Consider the following 27,524-nt stretch of genomic DNA (forward strand, 5'->3'; position numbering starts at 1 on the left):
CTCCTACAGGACCATAACAGAGCAGGTGTTATTTGGGTGGTGGATAATTCTCAGCACTGCAGTGACACTGACGTTGTAGTGGTGTATTAGTTTGTGTTGTTCTGGTACAAGTGGATAAGACACAGCAGTGCTGCTGGAGTTTTTAAACATGTCCATTTAGTGTCCACTCCATTAGACACTGCTGTCTAATGATGTAATGAGTAAGATGAGTAAGATGTTTTTCCACTTTAGTAAGTGGAGCTAATGAAAACAAGGAATCTTGTGTGTGTGTGTGTGTGTGTGTGTGTGTGTGTGTGTGTGTGTGTGTGTGTGTGTGTGTGTGTGTGTGTGTGTGTGTGTGCATGTGTGTTAGTAGTATTATTATGTTGTAAGTTATTATGAGTAAGACTGTTTTTTTCCATGCTGACCTCAGATCAGCCTTAGCTTAGCAAAATCATGGTTTTAATGACCTGATAATCATTCAAGGCCTTAATGATTATGTTCTTATCATAAATATCAGGGTCTGTTATTGTGTTATTGGTCCCAGTCTGTCAGTGCATGATTATCAGACATTCACATCATCACAGCTTTAGAGCTGACAGTCTGTTCATGACGGTCTGTAAACTGTAGACCTGCTTTTATTATCGTGGTGATGGAAGTCATTTGGTTTTATTGACACTAACACATGAAATATCCTCCAACATTCCTGCTGATCTGATGAAGCAACAGGATTTTATGTTTAGTTTTATTAATAATTAACGTTTGGCACTGCAATAAATAAAAATATCACTTTAGTTAACATATTACAGATTATAGTGGTACAGCAAGATAGTTATGACATTAATCACCGATCACAGTAATGACAGCCATAATCACTACTCATAGTGGCTTACTAATGCATTCATTATCCTACTTGTCCATAAATGAGGCATACAGCGGTCCTTTGTGCAGTATTGTATTTAAAGCCAGCAGATTTCCAAAAGCAAATATGGTGCAATGTAGACAAAGATAAACATCAGATTCAAAGGTTTGTGACCATATAATAAAAATACTTTAAATAAACAAATGACACAACAAAAGGTGTTTGTAGACATTTGTAGATGTCTATTTTATTAGAACATAATCCTGGATACTCATTACATCATCATTCTGGATAGTAATATTAGAATTATTTCATATCAAAACCTTTTATCTCCAAAATGACGAAGGAAAAAACTCATTGAGTTTTAATGTAAGTCAATGGAACCAATTGTCTCTCCAAGTCATTTTGGGCCGTTTCTATTGGTCCGTTCATCATGCAGCTCAGATAAAACATAAAGGGCAACAAGTATTTTCAAATATGTCAAAAACTGTAAAATGCCAAAAATGGAGATATGAGGTTTTGTTCCAACAGCAGCGATAGAGTATAATCTAATAGGCACAACCAAATGGAATTTATGTCATTAAAAGCATTGAAATCACCGTTCAGAAGTCTGAAACAAACTTTTGGAGGGTAGATTATGTACAACAGAGTAAGTTTTGTTGATTTTCTACATGCTGAAATTTACTGCACGTCATTTCAATCTAGGAAATCTTGGTAAGGTATGAGTCACTTTGCACTGCAGCCTAACTATGTAACAGTAAACATGGCAGCATTTACACAAAGCAACCATGTATTCTCTAGCAGAACTGCATCAGAGCTACTGCAGTGCTAAGAGAGCATTTCTACACAAGATTCTGATTAAAAGCCTAATTGATTTGATACCAGAGGTCTTTGGCCTTTTTCTGTTTTCTATATATATTTAAAGCCTAGTAACTCATTAGGAAAAACCTTTCTTATTTTTTTCTCAGAAAAGCCCTGCCTTCTTCTTGAGGTCGCTCTGGCGCCACTTTGGTAAGCGTTGGAAATCTTTCCTGGAGCAGCCGAGGAGGCTTTCAAAGTCAGCGTCAGTCAAATACTCCTGAAACAAACAGAGGAGAAAAAAAGAAAAGATGTAGGAAGGAATAAAAAAGAGAATGAATGATGAAGAGAGAGTTCGGCCTGTATTACGGATGCACTGTGCTTATTAGTTATATAAGCTATATTAGTTATGCGTTCACTGTTTTCTACATTAAAAAGGTCATATACTGAATTGACGTGATTCAAATGTGCTTATTATTTCCACATAAAGAAAAATATTCAGCATCAGCATAATTATATAACTACTATTTGCAATAATTGCAGAGATGTATAGACAATATAATCCAATAGACGCTTCATTCAGTTCTCACCTCTCGTTTGTTGGGGTCCACTCCCTGAGGCAGCTCCTTCGGATTCTTATTGAGCAGAAACTCAGGACTCAGTGTGCCAGAGCTTGTAGGTTTAAAAGGAGAGACTTCTATACGCATGTTGGAGGGGCTCTGAGGGGTTTGGGGTTTGTTGCTCTGGGGTGAGTTTTCACCAAAGGGTCCACCGGGGGCGCCATCGATTCCATCACCACCCACCGACATCCTACTCAAAGCTGTGTTATTCAGGTTCTGCAGGGAGTTTGGAGAGATTCAGTGTTCATGAAGCAGATGCAGGGCAAGTTTAGCAATAACCCCTAAAATGACCGGGACCCACCAGGGGACCCAGGCATCCATTCCTTACTCCTATAATTTAAGAATAACTCATTGCATTGCATTGATTTTTGTTAATTAGCCTCAGGATGTAACAAGCCTGGGAATTTAAGGGGTTAAAACAGTTCAAATGCTTCTATGCATCCACATTTCCTACGTTCTGATAACTTGCTGAAACCTAGGCTTATTATTTAGGTATATATATGATCTTGAGTTTTATCATTCAATAACAGGCATGAATTTGTAACTACTGTATAACTAATGTGAAATTCCGAGAGCGAGGAATTGAAGTGGATATCCAAATATGGACCCTTAGAGTTCAAGACAAGGGTGCACAACTGGTACTGGTTGGCTGCTGTCCAATCCATTATGGTAGCTTACCTACTCAAACACACCCACTGAGTCTGTCAATTAACAGATACATCACCAGTGCTGCCCTCCAAGATTGGAGCAGTGCATCCCTGGTTTATGAACTTATGTAGGGTCATCAGGTATTCATTGCACCAAATAAATGAATGGACCGCATACCATAGTGATCTGTGTAGCTGATGCTGAGTCACCCAGTTTACTCTTCATCTCTTCATATGATAAGCCTCCCTGGAAAACACACAGTTATTCTGCTAATTGTTCATTGTTATTTGTTTGAAAACATACAACAGCTCCCAAAATCAGTCCTGGTGACCTTAACTAGTTAATGAGTTAAATATGCCTGGTGTGAGGGTCTTAGAACCATCATTGGGAACCCATTTTATTGCATGATGCCTAATAACTAGATACTGACGCCCTCTAGTGCCCAATTCACCCACTCACACTCCACTTGTGAGAGTCCCAGGCGTTGAACCATCCTGTGAAAGTCGGGGGCTCATAGCCTTGTTTAACAGAGATGATTGACGTTTCAGGGTCCCGCCCAGCTGGGTGGGTCTTCAGATACTGCACAGTGCTGGTGTATGCCTCCTGAGTCTCGTCCTGGTTAGCAGAGTTGCCAATCCATAGGAAGAGCTGAGTGTAACAAGAGGAACACATGCACAAATTGAGTTCACTCAATTTTTTGATCCAACAATAGCGATATGTTTAGTAAATAATATCTGAAATTGGATTTTGGATCCGCTTCCAAACTGATTTACTAAAACAGGTTGTACAATTCAGTGAACAAGAAGGAGAATCTGCTCAGCAATGGGCAGGATTTAAATGTTAAAGTTTGTGCTCATGATTTAATTTAAAGGTCACAATATTAACAACATTGCAAAACTATATTTTAAAATATGACATTTGATTTGGTTCTGGGCTTTATTTTATAAACTACTTCATCTATTGTTCATATCTGGAGATGTAACTTTGTTGCTTTGCAAGCTTGCTAGTTAGCATTCTACAGACTACACAACTGGCATCAACAAAAAAGGGAAATGTGCCACATAAATCAGACCAAACTTTTATTTGCACTTTTATCAGCCATAGCAATAATTCCACCTCCTTGTTTCTACACCCATTGTCCATTTTATAAGCTCTGCTTATCATATAGGAGTCCATTTGTTTCTATGCACACTTAGCCCTCTTTTACCCTGTTCTTCAATGATCAGGACCCCCACAGGACCTTCACAGATCAGGTACTATTTGGATGCTGGATCATTCTCAGCACTGCAGTGACACTAATGTGGTGGTGGTGTGTTAGTGTGTGTTGTGCTGGTCTGAGTGGATCAGACACAGCAGTGCTGCTAGAATTTTTAAACCCCTCGGTGTCACTGCTAGACTGAGAATAATCCACCAACCAAAACTATCCAGCCAACAGCGTCCCGTGGGCACGTTCTAGAGGATGACCAGCACAAACTGTGCAACAACAGATGAGCTACTGTCTCTGACTTTACATCTACAAGGTGGACCAGCAAGGCCCAAGGTGCGTCTAATGCAGTGGACAGTGAGTGGACACGATGTTTAAAACTCCAGCAGCACTGCTGTGTCTGATCCACTCATACCAGCACAACACTAACACACCACCAGCATGTCAGTGTCACTACAGCACTGAGAATGATCCAACACCTAAATAATACCTGCTTTGTGGTGGTCCTGTGGGGATCCCGAACAGGGTAAAAGAGGGCTAACAAAGTATGCAGAGAAACAGATGGTCTGTAATTGTAGAAGTACAAAGTGCTCCTAGCTGATAAAATGAGTGTAGGATCAAAGAGGTGGCTTTATTGTTATGGCTGATGGGTGTCATCCCCAAAAAAAGTTCACATCGCACATCGCATTGCTTAGGTAGCTAATTACCTCACTAGCCAAGCTGGGAGCAAGTGCATTTCAAATGAAAAATTAATTGCTTATTAATATTAATTATTGCCTCTTGCTGGCCCCAGGACCCTAACCATGACCTTACAATTTGATAGGTTTCCTTGATGTATTTTACTGAGGTATGATGTATCATATAAAGAAGAGAAAATCTACATCCACTGCTGGTCCACCCTCAGACCAACCAGATTTGTGCTCTGCATACAGAGTCTAACTAGATTTTATTCTCCTCAAACAGATTTTTAGCCTTTTATTTTGGAAACTAAGCTCAGACAAATAATACAAAGAGTTGAGAGACAAAAATTAATGACTAGGCCTAATATGGACACTGTGCTAGATTACAGCTGTACAACCAGCTTTATTTATGATGTTGCCATTAAAATTAGTTACATAACTAATTTACAAAGGATGACAAAAGAAAGAAATGAAGGAAAAATAAGTACAATGGACTGTGAGTGAAAAATGAGTGATGAAAAGAGGCATTTGTCTAATACACTACTGTATCCACCAGTGTATGACAAAAAAAATGTTACATAAGCTGTGTCTTTCTGTGTATCTGACGTAAAGCTTTGCAGCCACATGCAAAGTGAGAGAAGAATGTGGTTTACCACTGACTGACCTCCTCCCAGGTGTCCAGCAGCATGACATCATCCTCGTCCAGATCATCCTGGGTGAACTGGGCCACCTCGGTCATACGGAACTGGCCTGTCTGATTGGAGCATTCGAAGAGGCGTGGACTGTGCAATGGCACCTCCTTCTCCAGCCTGGTGGAGACAATTGGTGAAGATGTAAAAAGTCTGAATCATTCCAATATCAAGAGTATTCTGAAATTATGAATATTCAATCATATTCTGGAAACAGTGACCACATCTTGTTAATCACATAGCTAGTCATTGGCGTCAAAAAAACAGCATAAATAGATAAGTACAGTATATTATTTTATAACATTTCCTATTTTTTGCTACATAATTTCTTGTTTTCCCAAAATGCTTTAAATTGGAATTATACCATTGCTTTACCTTTTGGTGTATAGTTTATAACATTTCAGTCTAAACTGTTTAAGTTATTTTTTTAAACAATTAGTACCTCTTGTCCTGGGCATATGGTGCTTTCCCACCCAAAGCCACCCAGAACTGAGGAGGCTCCTGCCCCTCCATCACTATCTGCTTATCCTGCTTCGAGAGCACATCCCCTACAACCTTCCCCATCTCACGCTCATCACCACTGCAGCCCTGTGAGCAGTGAACAGCCAAAATAAACACCACACAAAAACAGCTGTCATGTACTGTTCACTGTGTATACAGAATAGAAGTAGAAACCTGTAACCTCACAATGATTACATATTTCATTATATTTATAAGGTATAAAAAGTAAAAACATCTGCTTTTTTATCTGGTGATTTTTACAGCTGAAAACAGTATAACATTTTTATTTTGGCAAAAAAATTGTATGCATACTATGTTGGATAATATTCTGATAATTCATAAATATACTAACATTGCAAAGTCTATGGAGTTGAATCACCACCTTCAGATCATTCATGTTAAATGACCACACTCAAATAAAGAGAACTGAATGAAGCATGTTCAGACTTGCCTTGCCGTACCACATATAAGTGACCTGGTCAGTTTTGAGCAGAAAGACGTCATTGGAGTTGAGAGAAGAGGCTCTGGCAGGCACTTCTGTGGTTTTTGTGTTTATTTCGTTGGTTCCTCTGACCTGGAAAAGCTTGGCACCAGTATCAGGATTCACTATACCAGGTTTTCCTGTACCACCCTTTAGGAGGACAACACAGAATTGGAAAATGTAACAAGAAAAAACAAAAAAGGTCTTCTATTTGACCAGCATTCATTCACATAATACAGAAAGTCAACAGATGTAGCACTGACAGTGTGGAGATATCTCAGCTTCACTAATGTCTGGATTTGGTGGAGTATTGCTGCAGAATTGACAAGAGCCTAACACTCAGTGATTGCAGCTATTGTGCATGAAGAAAGGAGGCTTTGAATGCTAACTATTTAAGCAATCATAATAAAAATCTACATGAATTCTAACGATTATTCCTAAATATACAAATAGTAAATTGCAATACAAAGGCATGTCTACATAAGGATGGGGGTGTGGCAAAAATAACAAGGCGTTTTTATGATACACAGCACATATCCTGAAAACAGCAGTGCAGCATTTAAAGAATGACACATAGTGAGGCTAAAAGTGCCCCCTTGTGGTGAATTGTCAGCCTGCTAAATGTGAGTGAGTGACAAGCCATTTCCAAGAAGTGCTTTGCATCTAAAATGATTAAGAAAGACTATGAATATGATTTTTTTTATTACACATACTTAAAATATTCAAGAAGGAGCACGTAAGAAAAAACAAACAATGGGTAGAAATAAATAAAAAAATAAGATGATATAATAGGCTGACATCTAATCAGTTCCTTGTAAATATGCAGTTAACACAGTCACAGGCCCTGTTTGTTGTTGATTACAGACTCTTTAATTAGTCGAAATCTTTTATTATACATGAAGTTGTTCAGTGTCCTAGAAGAATGATGCTACCCATTATATATCAAGATAATTGCAATGATAACAATAAATATAATAATATGCTTGTATTGCCCAACCCTATACATACACATTTACATACAATATTACGTGACTGGGGTGGTATACAGATGAGAGTTTTACCTCATGGACAATCAGTCTGCCCTTAAAGATGGCCAGGAAGTGGCGTGGCTCTTTCCCCATGGTCACTCTGACCTGAACTGGTGCGCCATTGTATCTGTTATCTAAATTCACTGCCTGGTATGCACATGCAGTTATCTCATCCTGGGTGGCATGGCGACCCTAGACAACATATGTTTAAGTACAAATGAATAATGCTAAATTTTAAATTATGGAAATTGATCTACATACAGTAAATAGCCCTGAATTCCACTTAATAAGCATTTACATTGAATCACATGGGATGTTTGTTTGAAAACCTGTCAAATACATCCAGCCATAGAAAATTCTATTGTAAGTATTTAAAATTCTGTCGTCCATATAAACCAAAGTTTATACTGTCTGTTGACATAAGCATCACTTTTCTCACCAGCCACATGTAGAGGATGTACTCTGGTTTATTGGCTCTATTGTAGGTGTACAGCACTAAGTAACAGTCTCCTCCATAAAACTGTCCGTAAGTGTTGCGTGGCACTTCCTGAAGCTCTAAGTTCTCTATTCGCCAGATCTGGGCAAAAGGCAACAAACACAAGAGAGTAAGCAGTTAGAAACATTTACAAATAGCTCTTTTCAGAGTTGTCTATGTCTGGGTGTATATACTATAAGTGTGACAATGGAATCATTGGAAGTCTCCACACCTCAACTTCTCCAGACGCATCATCCACCATGCGCTCGTGTGCAGCCAGTTTAGGTTCAGCATGAAGTTCCATGACATCAAACTTCACGTGGTCCACTTTGGCTGTAGGACATGCAGATTAAATTATCAACAGCTAACAGGTAATATTTCTGACCTTAAAGCTTACGACATATAAGATGACGCACACTACCTTTAGTTTTTAAAGAAAACAGTGAAGTATATAAATCCTAAACATTGTTTCAAATGTATTTTTACGCTGGCAATTGAAACAAAACTGACAAAAAAAGTGTTCCTCCACAAGTGGCCTGCTGCTGTGCAACAAAGCAATCATGTAGAATTTTAATAATAAAAATGGCAACAAATGATTTTAGCACACAGTACAGTGCAAATGTCAGAGAGGACATTTAATTGCCAGTTCAAATGGCCATTAAGTGTCTTATTCAATGTTCAGCATCAGGGAAAAAGCAGAATATTTTACCAGTATTACAGCTTTCACTCTCTTCAGGAAACTAGCTTTCAGCTTTTCAAAGAAACCTTCAGGGGTATTTTTGCACATCCCCAAGGTTCAGTCTTAGAAGTTGGTTGTATTTTGTGATTCTCACAATCCAAGTAATCTCAATAAGAAATTCAGATTCACATGCCATAAAATCTTATTCCACATATCAGAACTCAGGATTTTTTGTCTATTTCCTTTTTTCAATAAGGGCTGCTTAACAGCTACACACCCTTTCAGACCCAAGCCATCGAGTTGTCTTCTCACACTGGAAGGATGGCTGAGGATTTTTTCAGATCTGAAGTAAGAATGGAGCTTGATTTTCTCCTCTTTCATCTTTGAAAGCTTTAAGTGCTGTTTAACTGATGGGGACAGTTTTGGTGCCTACTAGGTCTTGCATGGTTGTTAGGAATCCCATTTTCTCTGTATCTTATAATCATATATTATTTTTTCAACTTATTTTCTTTTGACTCTCCCCTTCTTTTAAAAAAGTGGACAATTACATATCTGAAAGTCTATCTTGACTAGAAATTAAATGATGAAGGGTGGTCTCTGGCTACAGCTAGTAAAAGCTAGTAAATCAAGATGTTATTTGTGATAATACCCTCCATCTCATATTCTACTGCTTAAACAAGGTCAGATCTGACTGCATAATCTGCTGTATCATACGCTGCTGGATGTGGTTACCTATCTTTCCCCTGGTGTAGGTGGTCCCCAGACCCTGCGTTAGGCCCGGCTCTGTCCAGGACTTGAAGAGTTGCTTAAACAAGGCAGACTCTCCACCTTCACTCATCACTTCTACATGAGTCGTAGGAGGATAGTTCTTGGCCTTTATGAAGCCCTAAAGGAGAGCAGTTGAAAAGACTGTAGTCAATCTTATATGACTGCATAAACCATCAACAGTGATGTAAATATGTTACAGAGCTCATACTCTGCCTTTTTCCTTGTATTTTGTGTTTTTTTTCCCTGGAATGCACTGATGTGGGTTTATTTTCCAAAAACCTCTCTGTTCCTCTTAGAATTAAACAGGCTTTTTTTGTTATCGTGCCAATATATAAATGACCTCTGTTCTAACAGGCTATCCTCTATTGCATTGTGGTTGAAATGTGGTAGAAACTGTTAAAGTAGCAATAAAGTTACCATTTATTCTGTTCACTGCTCACAAGGCTGCTGTTTCAACCCCCACCCAATTCCTCATATTAGCCTGCACATTGTCTCTATGTTTTATAAGACCAGGCAGAAATACTGATGGTTTTATGTGATGCTGTAGCATGCTAAGCTACTGTAGTAGTATGGTCACATACCACCAAATACCATGAACTAACATTACTTATGTGTTTTAACTAACAGCTTACTGTGCATTACAAACATTGACAAGCCATCCAAAAGGAGTTATCCATTTGAAAACCACATTTTTGAGTTCAGACTAAAACTCTCTGTATTGCTTCCCAATAGCCAGAAATGGTACAGCGTTTAATCGCTTCTTTGTTTTCCCTAAAACTTCCACTCCAGTAACTCTGCTACTGACAGTCTGCAGGAGCAAACTCTTACATCACTTCAACCTGAATGGGTGGGGCTAAACTGCTGTAGGTTGAGTGGTCATGTGTAAATATGTGACATCACAAGCGTGCTGAATTCAGAATAGGATGTTTTTGCATTGTAGTTTCCAAATGAGGACTAGGGAACAAATGGTTTGCTATCTTTGTATAATATATACATCAAACTTTTATAAAAAAAGCTAGAGAAACTTGGCTATCCATGATATAGGTGCTTTAAGACTTTAAGGCCCAATCCCATTTCACCATTGTAATAAGAAAATAAGAAAAAAACTGTAAGATGGCTTCACAAGCGACCAAAGAAACCACAAATGTGTGTATTTTCTTCATTAAAAATTATGATAAACTTGTACTGTCTTAATTTAATGTCATTTTAATGTATTAAGGTTCTTTTTTTCATAACAAGCATAAAATGTGCTAAAAAGCATAACTCAGTTCCAAGGGGCAAGGTGACACTTGAAAACAAGGGACACTAATAAAAATAAGAAATAGGATTGGGCCAGGTTTTGAAGTTATAACTTTTCTCTGACTTCATAGGCTATTCACATACTTACCACCGCTCGTTCCATTGCTGAACGCCTCTCTTGTAGAGTTGCCTTCTTTCCTTTCCACACTGACAAAGACACACCTCCCACATCCACAATGTAGCAGTCCTGAGAAAGAGAGAGAGAGTGAGAGAGAGACATAAGTCTAAGTGTTGGCAGTACACAAAACAGCAGCAAAGTAAATGAGACAGAGAACAAGTTTTGCCAACGTCAGAATGCAGCAGGTCCTGGGTCAGTGGATTGGAGGCCACCTCTTGCACCATGAGCTGACCACTGGCATCTGAAACTCTGTGAAGATAAAAACAAGCAATTAGGTATAAATGAACAATGTTTGACTGAATTAGGGAAGCTATGATAGAGCATAGTAGAAAAGCAAGGATTTACTGTGTATATTAACTCAAATATAATGTAGGTTTGATTTGATTGAACTGAAAGGATCTTCAAACATTAAAAACTTTTAAGATTTAACAATTACTAATCACTGTGTATGCAACAGTACTTACTGGTAGAGCTTGACATTATCAATCTGCAACTGATCTGGTGTGTCATCAGGTACAGCATCTCTCAGTGCCCCACTTCTCTGACCCAGCACTGATGTCATCATCTTCATCAGTTCAGCAGAGGCTTCTTCTCTGTCCCCCTCCACCACTCCAATCTGTGCTCGTCCTCCTCGCTCTCTGTCCCTGATGTCCTGAGCCAACATACATCCCTGCACAGAAGAGACAGGAGCAAACATAACAAAACATTAAATATCCCATAATCCATAAATGTCCCATAGACCTCCATGTAAACCTTCCCATATATATCCATAGTACATCTCCCAAAGACTTCCATGAGAGCTCACCCTTAGAGTCTACTGATAAACGTCTCATAGACTCCATTGTTAAACCTCCCCTAGACCTTCATTCTAAATCTCCCATGGATTCCCATAATGAACCTCCCATAGACATGCATAATGAATATCCCATAGACGTCTATGCTTATCCCTTAAAGTCCCAGGCTTATTACATACAAAGGCTTATTATTCAGTAATTACAGGGACTGCTTGAGCTATTCTTAGGTTATCGAAGTGTGTAATAAAACTTATTAAGCCTCTTAAGGAGTTAAATCTCCCATAGAATTCCACAATAAATCTCCCAAAGACTTCAATGAGAGCTTACCCTTAGAGTCCACTAATAAACGTCCCATAGACTCAATTGATAAACTTCCCTTAGACTTCCATGCTAAATCTCTAGTGGCTTCCCACAATAAACCTCCAATCAATATGCATAATATATTCCCATAGACCTCCATGTTAACCCTTAAAATCTCAGGATCGTTACATACAAAGACTTATTATTCAGTAACTACAGGGACTTCAATGCAAACTGCTTGAGCTATTCTTAACCTACAGAAGTGTGTAATAAAACTTTGGCCTCTTAAGGGGTTAAATCTTCCACAATGTGTCTCCCACAGACTTCTATAACAAATCTTCAATAATGCATAATAAACAAATCTTCCATAGAATTCTATAATAACTGTCCCTCCCATAGACTTTACTCTCCCATGTCCTTCCACAATAAATCTGTCATATACTTTTCTCTCAGAGACTGACCAATGGACACAAATGTGTTCATTTCAAAGTGATTTGTATAAATTGACATATGGCTGTATTTGAAGGAACCAAAAGTTGACAAGAAGCTCAGTTTACCTTTAATCTCTCCCTCCTGTTGCTCTGAGGGCCGTTCCACTGCACAATGGTCTTTCCCATGTCTAGCAGGAAAACGTCCCCTGTGTTGAAGCTCTTCCAGGACACCTCTACCTACAGACAGCCAAATAGAATCAGGCTGGCCACATGCAGTCATATCATTCAGTTACCCCAGCAGATACACTGACTAATAAATTAATGTTGTGACTAAATGGCACCACTTAATGCTACAGTATTCTCAAATATAACTTTGGATTAAAGTGATTCTTTGGCCAAAAAACAAATGAACACAATTTCTCCCCTTTGTAGTCGAGCAGCCAAGACATTGAAACACTGAACACTGAAAATGAGAATAATAGGTGCCTTTTAACAGTGGCATCATTAACCTCTGTGGCAGTGACATTTTTCCTCCCTTTGACGTGCAGCAGGCGCAGGATGTTATACACATTGGTCTCAATGTGTTTGAACCCTGATGCAACTCCACCTTTCTTGTATCTGTGGATTTAATGAAGAAGGTGGACATTGGGTAAACAGTTCAAATCCACTTTGCTGACCTCTATTATCTCCTCTGTACGAGCCCTTCCACTCACATGATACCATTTTTGAAGTAGCCTTTGAACTTCTGGGACTCGCAGCCCTGTACCTCTCGGTGCTGCACAGGGCTGCCGCCCAAATACTCATCCAGCTGGGTCACGTAGATGGCCGCTGCTCCCTGCTCATCTTGAGAAGAGACATTTCCTATCCAGTAATGGATGTCCATGGAGTGAGAGGAGTCATGGCTTCCCTGAGTCACATACAAACACATATAAAATCGTTTGCAAAAGTTTGAACACCTGCCAGTCCAATGACATTTGTTTTTTTCCAAATTTGGTTTTTTATATATATATATATATATATATATATATATATATATATATATATATATATATATATATATATTATAATTTGGAATATATATATACACTCTAGACCATCTAATGCTATACATACTTTGTTAGCCTCTTTTACCCTGTTCTTCAGTGGTCAGGACCCCCATGGACCCTCACAGAGCATATACTATTTGGGTGGTGAATCATTCTCAGCACTGCAGTAACACTGACGTGGTGGTGGTGTGTTGTGCTGGTCTGAGTGGACTAGACAGTGCTGCTGGAGTTTTTTTTTTCAACACTCACTGTCCACTCTATTAGATGCACCTGCATTGTTGTTCCATCTTGTAGATGTAAAGTCAGAAATGATCTCTTGCTGTACAGTATGACCTAATCATCCTCTAGTCTTTCATCAGCGGTCACAGGACGCTGCCCACAGGGTGCTGTTGGCTAAATATTTTTGGTTGGTGGACTATTCTCAGTCCAACAGTGACACTGAGGTGTTTAAAAACTCCAACACTAACACACCACCACGTCAGTGTTACTGCAGTGCTGTGAATGATCCACCACCCAAATGGGGGTCTGAAGAACACGGTAAAAGGGGGCTAACAACGTATGCCGAGAAACAGTCTGCAATTGTAGAACTGCAAAGTGCACCTATATAGCAAGTGTAGCTGATAAAATGGAAAATAAGCATAGAAACAAGGAGGTGGTCATAATGTCCTGCCTGATTGGTGTATATATGCATACACATGGCAAGCAAATGAGTGCATTAGTGTTGTAATGTTGCAACTACTCATTTTATCTGACTGGTTTATCAAGTTTTCAGCAGCTGAACTTAGAAAAAAGACAAGCTAATTTGGTCTAAACATTGTTCTATAATGTTACTTATTGTTAAACTTCATATTTAAATAGTTTTAGCAAGTACAGTAACCAAGATAATGTTTAGCTTAGAACTACTATAAGTCTGGCTGTTTAAAGTCTTAATCTAAAACTCTAAAAATCTAAAGCTCTTCACACCTTTCCACCATTTTTTTAGACAAATCATTTTCACATATTTACTGTCACTGACGTTCTCACTGCAGGTTTGTTTAGCAAGTTCCTGTAGAAGTTTTATCTTGGCATGATGGAGGAAGAAATGTTTTGAGACTATTGTGAATGACAATTTTGCAAATATAATTGATTTGAACATTCCAACATCGATGCAGCTGAATCACCACCTTCAGATAGATTTTTACACCCCTGGCACACATGATTCAGATAAGAACCTGAGATGTAAAAGCACAGAGTGAGACATACTGTGGGACACACTGGAATGTTCAGAGGGAGTGCCAAAGCCAACCAAGCTGAGCTGTTCTGATGGTCATTAATCTTGACATTTCAGCGCTACAGCTTTGAGCCTTCTGCAAGCCCAGTCTCTCAGCAGAAGAACTAAGGAAACCCATAGTGTGACATGTCTTAGGCTTACTCACATGGAGAACAATGTAGCAGTCTCCTTCAAAGAAATTCCCAAAGGCTTGCTCCGGAACAGGAACCATTTTCATATTCTTATTAAGCAAAACAGAGACATGATTACATAGGCAAAGCAAACTAAGCAAGAGGAAATGACATGTCATCATTGAATGATCCGCTCAGTGTTTGTAACCCCATCCCTGAAGGTTCTATGTATTAAAGGTCATTTTTGGTAGACCATTTGTTACGTGAAAAGAACCATTATTACTATTAACAACACCTTACATAGTTGAAGTAGGGGTAATGAAGCAGACAAAGTACTTAAATGTGCAGGAAGGTGGGACCAGGCCTAGGAAACGCTGTTCTAAACAAAAGGGTTTTTCCTAGAGCCAAAAAACACTAAAGGACCTATTGTTTGCATATTTTTTGAGGGCGTGGCATAAATGCATCCAAAAACATAACACTGTAACTGTCACTAATTAAGACAAGATGGTGTTTCTCTCACATTGATGGTCCATATCTGCAGACCAGGCTTGTAGCTGATGCCTCTGAACGCGTCTAGAGCTCTCTCACTCATCCTGCTGTGAATAAATAAATACGTGCATTAAGACATATATACATACTACATGAACAAAAGTAGAGTGACATCCCTCTGAATTATTGAGTTCAGGTGTTTCAGCCACACCCATCACTAGCGGGTGGATACAATTATTGACAAACACTAGCGGTAGAATGGATTGTACTGATGAGCACTGTCATTGAATGCCACATATGTCACTAGTCAGTTTGTGATTTTTTTTTTGTCCTGCTCAATCTGCCCTGGTCAACTGTAAGTGCTATTGTGAAATGGAAGCACCTAGGAGCAACAACAGCTTAGCTACAAAGCGATAGACCACACAAACTCACAGAGTGGGGCTGTGGAGTGCTGAAGTGCACAGTGACTATTTTCTGTTGAAATCCTCACTAAATAGTTTCAAATTGCTTCTGGAAGCAACATCAGCAAAGGACCTACACGTTAGTAGCTTCTTGAAATGGGTTTCCATGGCTGAGCAGCTACGCACAAACCTAAGATCAAAAGGCACAATGCCAAGCATGGGATGGAGTGGTGTAAAGCATGCCACCACTAGACTCTGGAGCAGAAACATATTCTGTGGACAAATCAGGCTTCTCTATCTAACAGTCTGATGGGCGAGTCTGGGTTTGCCTGGAGGACATTACCTGCCTGACTACATTGTGCCAAGTGTAAAGTTTGGTGGAGGAGGGATGATGGTATGGGGTCCTTTTTCATGGGTTGGCGTAGAGCCCTTGGTTCCAGTAAAGAAAATCATATTGCTTCAGCAGACCAAGACATTTGGCACAATTGTATGGTTCCAACTTTGTGGGAACAGTTTGGGAAAAGCCCTTTTCTGTTTCAGCATGACTGAGCTCCAGCACACAGAGCAAGGTCCATAAAGTCTTGGATGGGTGTGTTTGATGTGGAAGAACTTGACTGGCCCTCACAGAGCCCTGACCTCAACCCCATCGAATACCTTTGAGATGAAGAGATTATGAGCCAGGTCTCGTCCAACATCTGTGTCTGACCTCACAAATGCTCTTGTGGATAAATGAGTAAAAATTCCCACAGACACACTCTAAAATCTTGTAGAAAGCTTCCCAGAAGAGTGGAAACTGATATAGCCGAAAAGGGGGGACCACCTGCATATTAATGCCAACAGATTTGGAATGGGATGCCATAAAAGCACCTAGGTGTGATACATATGTGTCCCAATACTTTTGTCCATATTGTGTACATTACTTTTGGCTTTTAATTGAACATACCGACCTAAATAGTTGGAAGACAATTTATTTCCATTCTTCAGTAACCCCAAGATACTTTATAGCCATTTTCAGTGCAAGTAGAGAGAGGAAAGAGAATTTTATACACCCAGACCCAGCTTAAAGGGGAATTTGTAAAATTACAAAGCCATTATATAAACGAAGTCCTTCAGAGGGGTTTAATGTAAAATGCTCTGTGCTAGAAACTTAATGAGTCTTCACAGTTCACAGTGGTGGTGACAGGAACCAAATGTCTGAAGAGTTTAAAGCCTTAAAAACTCCCCCCCAGAAAGATATTAGATGAAATATATGGTTACGAATGTGCTGCCTGATGCCTGAGACAGTGTTTTACAATGAGATGCAGTTTCTACATAGAACATATTTCAAAAATACATTCAAGGTGAAGGAATACAGGTAAAGCAAAATAGTCCCCAAAGACCACATATTCTTTCTGGTTTGCGACTATTTTACCACCATAACACTACATATTAAAACCCTGATGACATGTAGGTTCACCTGGAGGTTTTGGGTGGTAAATACATTTTATTTGCATACCTCTTATTTGCATAAAGAAATAGTAGTATTTCTTTAAAACACTACTTTTCTAAAGAAACATGAGCTGGTAGCTTTCCCTACTATGACATATACGAAACCAGCTGATGGCTTTGGTTAGAAAAAAAATCTATAGATTTCAGAACATAATGCCAGGTCATGAACAGATATTTGAATCATATTTGAATCATTTAAATTCGTAGCACTGCTTGATTGATATAGGTGGAGCAAGAGGCACGCTGCAGCTCCAGCAGGATGTAGAAGACACCACCCCAAATTTAAACCATTTCAGCGCTGGTATTCAGCTGATGGCCACATCAGATAAAGCGCTTACTCATATTAAACAAACATGGGCTCTGATATAGTGTGACTAATTGCTATTGTAGTACGGGGAGATTTAAGTGTAACACCTCTGAAGTTTTTATACTGTACTCTGCAGTAGAGCCAGGATTAATCAAAGCATACAGCGCTTTTCATTTATTTGTTTGCCAATGAAAAGCATCTAGTGTCACTATCGAACTACAGACAAATATTGCTCATCCATAACTATTGCAGCACAGACTGCATAGCAAAGGGAGTGCAACTGCCTAAGAACAAGCACACCTATTGTAGAATACTGATATAATAACAATGGTCCTTATTTATCACATTGCTTTGGAGTAATAATACTGACCTAGGATCAGCTTGTGTGTTTTTAGGTAACATTGAATACAATGCCATGACCTGATGAGGCCTGATCTTGGGTCAGTGCTCTTACTGTGAGGTGCTTGATAAATGTGGGCCAGTGTTGTGTGCTAACATCACCCTCCAGCCCATTAACTGACGTTTCAAGTTTCCATAAATGCATATTTCGGCAATGCCTAAGGTTTAATAAGCAAACAGGTTCATCTCCCCAAAACAGCATAGGAATAATGAGAGCTGAGCATGTTCTGATGTTCTGTATACACTGTGTCTGGAAAGACTGGTTTGCTATTCAATTAGCCTGCAGTGTGTATTGACTCAGCTCTCAACAATAGCTTCCATTTACAGGCATTTACACAAGGCTTAATGAATTACATGGCTTAGTTTCATAACGCCTCCTTGCATTGTGCCAGTTCAAACACATGAAGGCCAGACCATTTCTGATAGCTTTGCACATTAAATAAAAATAACATACAGTAAGTTTCTACATAGCTCAAATAGGTAGCCAAAATATAAACAGTAGACCGTAAAGAGATATAATGATAGAAATAAAGGAAATGTGGGTACAGTTTGAGGAAAGGCAATTCAATGTCTACATTCGAACCACCGACAATAGCATACAGCATAATGTAAAGTATACAGCACACTTTAGAGCCTCTACAATGGTCTGAATAATTTGACAGAGATGTTAAAGAAATTGACAAACATTATATAAAGAATATTAAACATGCAGTTAATTCCAATCATTCATATCTGAGCCTGTCATTGTGTGACTCTTACCTTACAATCCAGTCAGAGCCGAATACTGTCCCGTTCACCCTGCCTGTATGTCTATATGATCAAATCCCTGCAGTGACCGCTTCCCTCTCGGACTCCGTGTGTAAATCTGGGTGTGTTTCTTTCCATCTCTCCACCCAGGTGAGCACACATCTGCGCACATACACTACTCACTCAAATGGCTTTATATGGACTCTTCCATTGTCCTACATTGTATTAAAGGGTCCACATCACTGACAAACGAACTGTCCTTTTTTTTTTTTTTTTAAAATAAGAGTTTGATGTAGTATGTAAACATTCTAGATGTTTCAAAACACATGCTCACTCCCCAAAACATATATAGGAGCTTAAATGAGTTCAGTGTTTTATCACAAAAATGTGTTTACATAGTCATGCGCAAATGTTTGGACATGAGTTTCCCAAATATGTTCAAATCAGGCAAAATTGGCTGGATTTACATGTCTGGGGGAACAAAATATTCAACTGTGGCCTGTTCAAAACTTCTATTTTCCTTTTTTTCCAATATGTTAGCAAATAGTGTAATCATTCCCTGTAGTTTCTTCTGTCAATTCGGCCTACAGCAATTTAGCCCCGCCCATTTACACAGAAGTTGTAAGGAGTGTTTCTAGAATCAGGCAGCCAATCAGAACAGAGTTCATTTACATATAAGCTGTCAGAAAATCAGCCTGTTTAATTCTAATTCTAAGGGATAAATAGATATGGGGAAAAAGCAGAAGCAAACCTGAAACTGACATCTGCTCTGATTCGCTGGCACATATTAAATGCGTTTATATGCACTTAATCCGACAACTGCACAAAATTTTGTCAGTAATGTGATCAATGTGTTTCCATGCACTTGAATAATCAGATAATGGGGAAACTCCAGGTCTACATGAGTCAGGAAATAATTGTATTTTTCTGCTTTGCAACCAGCCAATAAACTCATGACGTAAATTTAACGTAAAACTCAAACGTCACGCTGCAGCTTTTTTTTTAAGTATTGTGCCACTTTACATGAAAATATGAAAATACATTAGAATATTTAAATCCTTCATTGCGTTTAGAATTTTGTTGGTTTCAGCATTACTCCAAAAGTGTTTTGTTGCATCTCGCAGCTACGCTGCTTGCTTATTTCCAGTACATCAGTCTGTTTTTGCACATGCACAGACTGAGAAATCTAAAAGAAATCAGAGTAAGAGTTTACATGCACTGAGAAATCCGAGTACTGAGCTAAAATCCAGCCTCTTTATTTGATTTCTTAATCAGATTTCTAGACCTTACTCCGATCTAATGAATCGGAATATGCTGGAGTGTGCACACTTTATTTCTTGGGCAAAAAGGAGTTCTTATCATTGTAGCGTGAATGGATGGGGCTAAACTGTGGTAGGCTTACTAGGTGAATATGTGAATGTGTTGACATCACAGAAAAGATCTAAATGGACTGTTTGTGCAGCTTTATTCCTATATTTGGAGAGTGAATGTCATGTTTTGAAGCTTTAATAATACTTACATAGTACATCAAACGAGAGGAAATTTTGTTACTTTTTTCTCTGACAGGAGCCCTTTAATTATTTTGTATTCATTTGACTGTTACTACATAAGCTAATTAGACACACAGAGTTTATTCAGTGTCTCCAAGCCTCCTCCACACTCCTCTCACAGCCAAAAAGGATGTCTCTCCCTGCTCCAGGATCAGTTCTGTAGGGAGTGTGATTGAGGGGCTCCAGAGAGGGGCTCTCATTAAACTCTTTTCCGCTAACAGATGGACAGACTGGGAGAGGAGCCTCTTGGATACAAATCAGAGACTTTTCTACAGCAAACAGCCCAACAGACTCTATGATAATCAGTGAGTGGCAAAATGATGCCTGATTAAAGTTTAGAGTCTCGTCTTTAATGGCACACAGAAATGCTCAAATGCTCCATTGGCAGTTTGTGTGCAAACACAGATCTGTAGTTAACTTAAGGGCACACATCACTACATTTTCTGATCTTTTGGAGATAAAAGAGACTGATGTTGTATGTATATAATATTTAACATTGTTAAAGCTGCAAAACATGCCACTCACACTTCACAGGAAAATTCTTCTCCTGCCTGAGATCACCCATGTCTTTGAAGTCATTATTCTTGCAGCAAGGGAGCAGTTACAAACAGAACATAGTCTAGATGCAAATGGAAGTATAAAAAAGTATACTTGGCGTATTTTGCTTTTGTACCTTTAGTGGCGAGATTTACACGCCTTAGATTTACGTCCCCCTTCCAGTTGCCAGATGAGTCGACACCTCCCATTACCTCGTGATGAGGTACGTCATGCTTCTCCTAAGGGCCTATAGTCATAGATTTTTCAAAGTGTCTGCCTAATTCATTCACTGAGGTGTAAACAAAGTTATTCAGAGTGGTTTGATGTGGTTCATTGTAGAAAAACGTTTTGGATTTCTTTACAGTGGTGGTGATAGAAACCAGAGATCATGATGTCTACAACACAAATAGAGTCATTTTATTTAGTATCCCAAACCACCACTTCTTACTTCTGAATTTTTACATGTAATGATGGTAAAAACATAGAAAATCTGGAAAACAAAAGTTTTATTGGGGGCTATTTGGTCTTCGGGCAGCATGGTGGCATGGTGGGTAGCGCGGTCACCTCACAGCAAGGAGGGTCTGGGGTTCGAGTCCCTGGCTGGGCGACCACTGTCCTCTTTGTGTGGAGTTTGCATGTTCTCGCCGCGTCTGTGTGGGTTTTCTCCAGTTTCCTCCCACAATCCAAAGACATGCAGTCAAGGCATTTGGACATGGTGTAAATGTGTCTGTCTGTCTATCTGAGGTGGACTGGTGACCTGTCCAGGGTGTATCCTGCCTTTCGCCCAATGACAGCTGGGATAGGCTCCTGCGACCCAGAAGGAGAAGCGGCTTAGAAGAAGTGCGTGTGTATTTTGTGCTTAGAATGCTCTACATGTACCTCCCCACGATGAATGGATTTTCAAATATATGTTTTAATGTTTTAAAATGTTATCACAGAACTACTGTAAAACAACATCTAAAGATCAGGCAGCATATTCATAACCATTACATATAATGGGCTTTGTGTTAGGGAGCTTTTGGAGCTTTGGATGTCTGGTTCCTATCACCACCGCTGTGAACAGTTCTGATTCAGAACAGATTATTTCTGTTCTAGAACAGATTATTTCACAAAAACCTTTCGGAATGACTTTGGTTACATCTTAACCATTTAATTACTTCAAAACCTTTGAGAAATCAGTCAGATTCCCCTTCAAGCTGCACAACCTATCTTGAATTCGTTGCTTTTGTGATGTCATAAAAATCAAGACTTTTACACAGGTCCACTTATTCAGCCTACCAAAGTTTAGCTGGAGTTGTTCATGTTTAAGTTATAAAGAGTGCTTTTGATTGAAACACAATTTAGGGCAGCCAGTCAGAGCTTAGGTGATATATATCAGATCAGGAGAGGTTGCAAAATGTCATGCAAGATGAACTAAGGCTGTTTTGGCACATAAAACCACACAAACATTATAAGTGGACCTTAGCAGAAAAATTAAATACAACAAATGTAGGATATTGAAGCCTTAAATGGCCAGGGCCTACCTGGGGGCCCAAAGTTTTACTTTCACAACTTAAGAAAGCTCAGCCAGTTTGCAGTGAAGTCACTGTAGCTATCTTATAATGAGCCCTAGTATGTTATAAGCCTGGCATTTTAAGGGGTTAAAAGTAGTTAAAGCAATCACAATTACAATTTCCTATAATATGAAATATCAACAGTTTCATAAACCTTAGAAGTGTGGATCTTGTGGTGAGCTGCGATTGGTGGAGGTACAGAAGCCACTGTGAAAGACTGTGATGTGGTTCAAAAGAAGTGCAACACCACTCCAAGAAAATAAATGATGAAAGATCTTCCACTTCAAAGCAAACGCAATGACAAGCGGTCAAAAACATGAACATCTCACACTAAATGAAGTCTACAGCAAAAGCTGAGAACATAAATGATTCAATGATTCTGCCATCCAGACCGTAGCTCAGTAAAGGATTGCTACTGTGCAGACCCCTTCAACGTGGCACAGTAAGTAAAAGTATCAAGTCGTCACATAAATGGCCATATTGCCCAGTGTATCACCTAAAAGGGGATTCTACCAATTTTTTTAAAAATTCTGCATAATGCAGTCGTGATGTAAACAAACTCATTCAGAGTGGTTTGATATGAAATGGTTCATTGAAAAGAAACGACATATTAAATAATATTTCTTTACAGTGGTGGTGACAGGAACCAGACTTTTAATGTCTACAACACAGACATAGCCGTTTTATTTACTATGCAAATAAAAATTTTTTTGGAAATTATTTTGCCTTACAGCACCCTGCATGTACCTCTCCACCATGAATGTATTTTTTAAGAAATCATTTTAGACCAAGCTTTTCAAAAACTATCGTAAAAAATATCAGGCATCAGGCAGTGTATTCATAACCATTTCATGTAATTATTTTCTGTGAGGGAGGTTTTAGTGGCATTAAACTCCTCAGACATCGGGTTCCTATCACCAGCACTGAGATCAATTCTGACTGCAAGTTTCTCTAGAATTAAGCAGTCATTTCACATAAAACCACTCTAAATGACTGTTCAAATCTTAATGGTGTAATTATCTAGAAATTTAGAAGTATCTGTGGAATTCTGTTTAAGTGCCACAGGATTTGGTGCTCTAACTCTGTCCCAACTGGTGTACCTGTCCTGTGGCCTTCAAATGCTGACGCACACAAGGACCATGAGGTTGTAAAGGGTGTAGCATTTCTCATTTCGGTGTTCATAGGTGTGCTCACAAGTCCCAACTGTGCCCCCTTAATGTGGCCTTTGGTGAGGACTATATCCTTGAGATACAAGCACTCTAATCAGAAAGGATGATGTATTTACAATTGGCTGTCCGACACAGCAAAGACACTACTCAGATGTGCATTAAAATAGATTTTTTTTATTAATTTAACTTGTTACTGAGCTGAATTATGCTTGCAGATTGCACATCAGAATCGGAAGGCCATTCCTGCTACTTAGAAGAAAGAAAACTTTTTTGAGGGTTTTTTTTTTACACTCCTCATCCATTACTGCAGAGCAAATTGTCAAAAAATTTGACTTGGTATTTAAAAATAATGACATTCTCATTAGATTGCCAGGAGACGGCACTTCAAATCTGGAAATAAAAGTTTGTGAAGGGGACAGACTGTCTACTTTCATCTTTTAACGTTTTTCTGAAGTTAATATTGCTGTTCCAATCCTCCTCTCCACATGTGTATGAACTAATGTCTACAAAAGCTTTACTGACCACTACATAAAATACTCAAAACCTGATTCAACACTACATTCTTTGCTAGGTGGTTCACATAGTGGCAAGGTTACAGCACATAAAATGATGAAGGAGAAGTGCCGCTTGTCCTGGTCGTAAACCTGATGCTTCATAATATATCACAACTTTGGGGGGAAAAAAAAATGTCTTACCTCAGATTTGTTCTCTAGAAGCATGAACTGGGAATAAGGTATTACTATTGCATTCCTGTTGACGTTTTCTTGATAAACACAGCTGATCTCATGGTGGTTGCTAGGAACCTGATGGTCTTAAAGTTCATCTCAAATCATGCAAGAAACTGTTTGATTATTAACATTTTACTCACCGGAACTCAGTCCAGTGTTGTCCATTCAGTGTGGAACCAGAGCTGGGCAGGATACTGTCAAAAAGTAGTGAATACAATGTCCTAAATGTATTCAGTAACGTGTATTCAGAATACATTTCGACTGCATCGTCATAAGGCGCATGGGAAAACTTGATTTACTTTATTCACGTTAAGCAAGTTCGTGATGGGCAGTTTTTCTTCCAGTAATTCTTGTTTCATGCTATATTTTAGTCGTTATTCACAAAAGGTCTGCTACTCAGACCATGCAGCAGTCATTCCGCAGCAGATATGAATGACTGCTGAACGGTTTGAGTGGCAACCTGATCACATGGATTCCACACCTAGAAAAACACCTTGAGGAAGTAAGCCATGGGCACAGTTTATAGCAGCCTAATGTGGTGGTTAGTTCAGAAAAACTGGTTTATGGGATTTGTGTGTTTCTTTCATAGAAATGTTTAATCTCAAAATCCCAACCAGAAACTGCTTCAGGTTTACATACAGAGAATATGGGAACATGCATATTTTTTAAAAGGAGACATATTTTGCTCTTTTTTCATTTTTTATTAGTTCTTTTTCTGGGCTTGCTGAAATTATGAGCGTAAAACAAATTACACTTTAATAACTTTATATGCTTTACTCGGTCATTCACTCCTATGTGTAGAAAAGGTCATTTTCTGGTTGCTTTCGTTTTATGTCAATGACCACTGCTCTTACCGGCTGTATCAGTAGAAGAGCTGGAGTAAAGGGTGTGGTCACTGTGGCATGTTGTTTATGATGAGATCCATACAGTCACTAAATCTTGACCATGTGCCAGCCATGCAAGTCATTATGCAGAATTACACAGAAATTCACTTTGCAAGTAGCTCTCATTTACCTACTTTTCCATAGCTAAAGTAATGCTAATTTCCACTAGCCTGTTAACATTTATTTCAATGTAATGTTAGCTTCAGGCTAACAGTGGCTAATATCAGCAGCTCGTAACAGGCATACAAGCAACATATTCTTACTTTGAATGTTGCAGTTTGGATGTTGACTGCTACAAAACCTGTCTTTGAATATTACTGGAGCCTGTTATCTTAGCTATATGCATAATACTCTCTAGTGAGGACAGAATATGGCCCAATAAGCCTGTTAACATCAATGAAAAAGAGTCTTCCAAACATCAATGTTTTACACTGTCCTGTTCATCAAAGATATGTGCATGTGCTATGGCAGCTGTGATGGTGAAAGTATAAGGGCTGGGTAATGTTTCACAGTTTCTAAAATATATGTGAAATGGCAAGGACGTGGTTTGATTTGCCTTGTCTCCTTTAGGTTTTAGTGGATGCATTTTGCACTCAAACGCATATTTGGTACACCACTAAGAACTGCCTTTTTTGTTTTTGCCACTCACATTTGAGGGGTTTACCAGAAAACAGCCTTTGAGTCATTTCTGATATTGACTGCATCTTTTATTTTGATGTTAAATACTCATATCGAATTGTACGGTACTGGAGTGTTGATTAACAGTAGCTAGTCTCACATTACACATCTTTTTTTGTCAAATTGCAATAAGGTAATAGATCATTATTTTTCCCCATCAATACAATGCTTATATACTATTCTCCCAAAAGAACCAGAGAGTCTACATAATGGCATCAGTCTTTGTCCAGTGATAATGCATTTAAATCGTTGAAGACTATTGGAAATCATTCGGAAATGTCCTTATCATAAATAAACAGTTTTAACGCCTATCCACTCAGGTTTACAGTAAAAGTTTCTTTAAAGGTTTTGAGTTCTTTGCAAATATGCAGCATATAAAAATGTCATGTATATCATCATAAAAACAACAGTCAGAAGGCACTTTATTTGGTAAGAGAAAAGTCACAGTTGTTGGAACGACTGGTGATCGAAAAAAAGTCTGCCTGCATAGCATAAACCAAAGGGTTGACCTGTTCAACATCCTCTGGGGAAAAAAAATATTGTTTTGTGGTTTTTTTTCTTTTTTGTGGTAAATATATAGAGTTTTTGGATAGTAAACTCATATGTCTCCCTTACAAAAATTAATTTGTGTTTATTTTTTTCTGCATCAAATTTAGAAACTTACACTATGTACATTTTTCCCGTGCCAGGGACTCCTGTTGGCAAATGGTCCAATAAATTATCAGACGGCAGGTCAGAGTTCCGTCCACAGAAATTAGCGAGGTGGAAAAGAGTTTTGTCCTCCACTGTGTGACACAGTGGTGCCTTCTCGAGGGCACAGCTGAATGGAGGGTCGGCCTGACCAGTAGCGATGGAGTGTCTCCGTGTGGGACAGAGAACAGCAGAGGGCAGTGTGAGTCTCAGTGCTACCTGGCCCTCAGGCTCTGTAGCACACTGTAAACGTCCTCCTCTCTGCTCAGGCCCTCAAACAGAGGCAGCAGATCCAGCAGTTCTGTGTCCGTCATGTCATCGAACCACGATCGCACTGGGACCTGTGGACATAATCACAAAACACTTTTACAGGAATCATTATAGCTCAATAACAGATTTATAAAGGAATGAAGCATATACACATTTTGTGTGAGTCAGCTGTGTCCTAAACCACATCAACAAGTCTGGATGGCCTTGATAAAGACCTGGACACAGGTTGAATGTGTTAAGAAAAGTTTTAAGGAGGTATTTACAGAAAAGATTCTGCCTTCAACTGATGTCTAGTGTTTATTAGCTGTATTAGCTTTGTTGCTCCAGTCCTAAACTAAAAAAAACTCAACATTTGGATACTGAACATATCTTGGCTAGTCACCTGCATCTGGCATTAAGTGGAAAATTGTGTAAATTTAACTTTTTGCCTAAATCATTTGATTAACAGCAAATTCTGATAAGCCACTGTGTTTGGTTATATTAGCATATAGACACCCTTTCATCCTGTTTTGACCTGGTTTGTTCAAACCTTCCCTTCTATGTGGAAAACTGTGTTCTCCACGATTCCTAGTAGTGAGTCTTGTAGTGTAAAAAGCATCCCAAGGGTTATTCAAAGGCTATTATACATTTTCTTACATTTCAGTCACTCCAAATATATTTACCAAAGGGTTATATATTTACCAAGGCTGCAACACCTTTAGAATAATCAGAAAGGAGTCCAGCAGGATAAGGAAATGACAAAAATTTGGATGAATATGACTGACAGCTCTGGGAGCCTACTGTCACATCTTCCTCAAGCAGACATGATGGGTAAATGACAGATGATGGAGGGCCTAAAATGCTTGAGGACCTGT

The 27,524-nt window shown here is 38.9% G+C and overlaps 2 protein-coding genes across 5 annotated transcripts in view; both read right to left on the minus strand.

The window, feature by feature from the left end:
- Nucleotides 1-1,059: 1,059 nt before the first annotated feature.
- Nucleotides 1,060-24,202, minus strand: vill (villin-like). 3 transcript variants are annotated; one of them, XM_017717608.2, is made up of 21 exons: nucleotides 24,116-24,202; nucleotides 18,624-18,773; nucleotides 15,301-15,373; nucleotides 14,816-14,890; nucleotides 13,068-13,261; nucleotides 12,864-12,972; nucleotides 12,481-12,591; nucleotides 11,294-11,499; nucleotides 11,000-11,078; nucleotides 10,800-10,898; nucleotides 9,377-9,530; nucleotides 8,198-8,298; nucleotides 7,930-8,067; nucleotides 7,524-7,682; nucleotides 6,433-6,612; nucleotides 5,923-6,068; nucleotides 5,456-5,600; nucleotides 3,367-3,555; nucleotides 3,085-3,153; nucleotides 2,230-2,475; nucleotides 1,060-1,919 (listed from the first exon to the last, which is right to left on the minus strand). In XM_017717608.2, the coding sequence occupies exons 3-21, from the start codon at nucleotides 15,370-15,372 to the stop codon at nucleotides 1,806-1,808; spliced, it is 2,586 nt and encodes an 861-aa protein (XP_017573097.1). In that variant the 5' UTR covers nucleotide 15,373; nucleotides 18,624-18,773; nucleotides 24,116-24,202; the 3' UTR covers nucleotides 1,060-1,805. The 3 variants fall into 3 exon arrangements, with proteins under 3 accessions (XP_017573097.1, XP_017573071.1, XP_017573079.1); XM_017717582.2 differs by having other exon boundaries at nucleotides 15,301-15,376; XM_017717590.2 differs by lacking the exon at nucleotides 18,624-18,773 and having other exon boundaries at nucleotides 15,301-15,376.
- A 1,519-nt stretch (nucleotides 24,203-25,721) lies between these two features.
- The window catches only part of ctdspla (CTD (carboxy-terminal domain, RNA polymerase II, polypeptide A) small phosphatase-like a), a 48,082-nt gene continuing 46,279 nt past the window's right edge, over nucleotides 25,722-27,524 (minus strand). For both annotated transcript variants that reach the window (XM_017717570.2, XM_017717561.2), the window contains one exon: nucleotides 25,722-26,741. In XM_017717570.2, coding sequence (XP_017573059.1) covers nucleotides 26,616-26,741 — 126 coding nt within the window. In that variant the 3' untranslated portion in view covers nucleotides 25,722-26,615. The remainder of the gene's footprint in view (nucleotides 26,742-27,524) is intronic.

This window comes from Pygocentrus nattereri, chromosome 24, assembly GCF_015220715.1.
Source record: "Pygocentrus nattereri isolate fPygNat1 chromosome 24, fPygNat1.pri, whole genome shotgun sequence".
Taxonomy (NCBI): Eukaryota; Metazoa; Chordata; class Actinopteri; order Characiformes; family Serrasalmidae; genus Pygocentrus; species Pygocentrus nattereri.

Coding starts and splice junctions, on each gene's coding strand:
- vill (XM_017717590.2), bottom strand. CDS start 15,372: ATGAGTGAGAGAGCTCTAGACGCGTTCAGAGGCATCAGCTACAAGCCT. Junction 7,683..7,929: donor ACATCCTCTACATGTGGCTG/GTGAGAAAAGTG, acceptor TATGTTGTCTAG/GGTCGCCATGCCACCCAGGA. Junction 3,154..3,366: donor GGGACTCTCACAAGTGGAGT/GTGAGTGGGTGA, acceptor TGTGTTTTCCAG/GGAGGCTTATCATATGAAGA.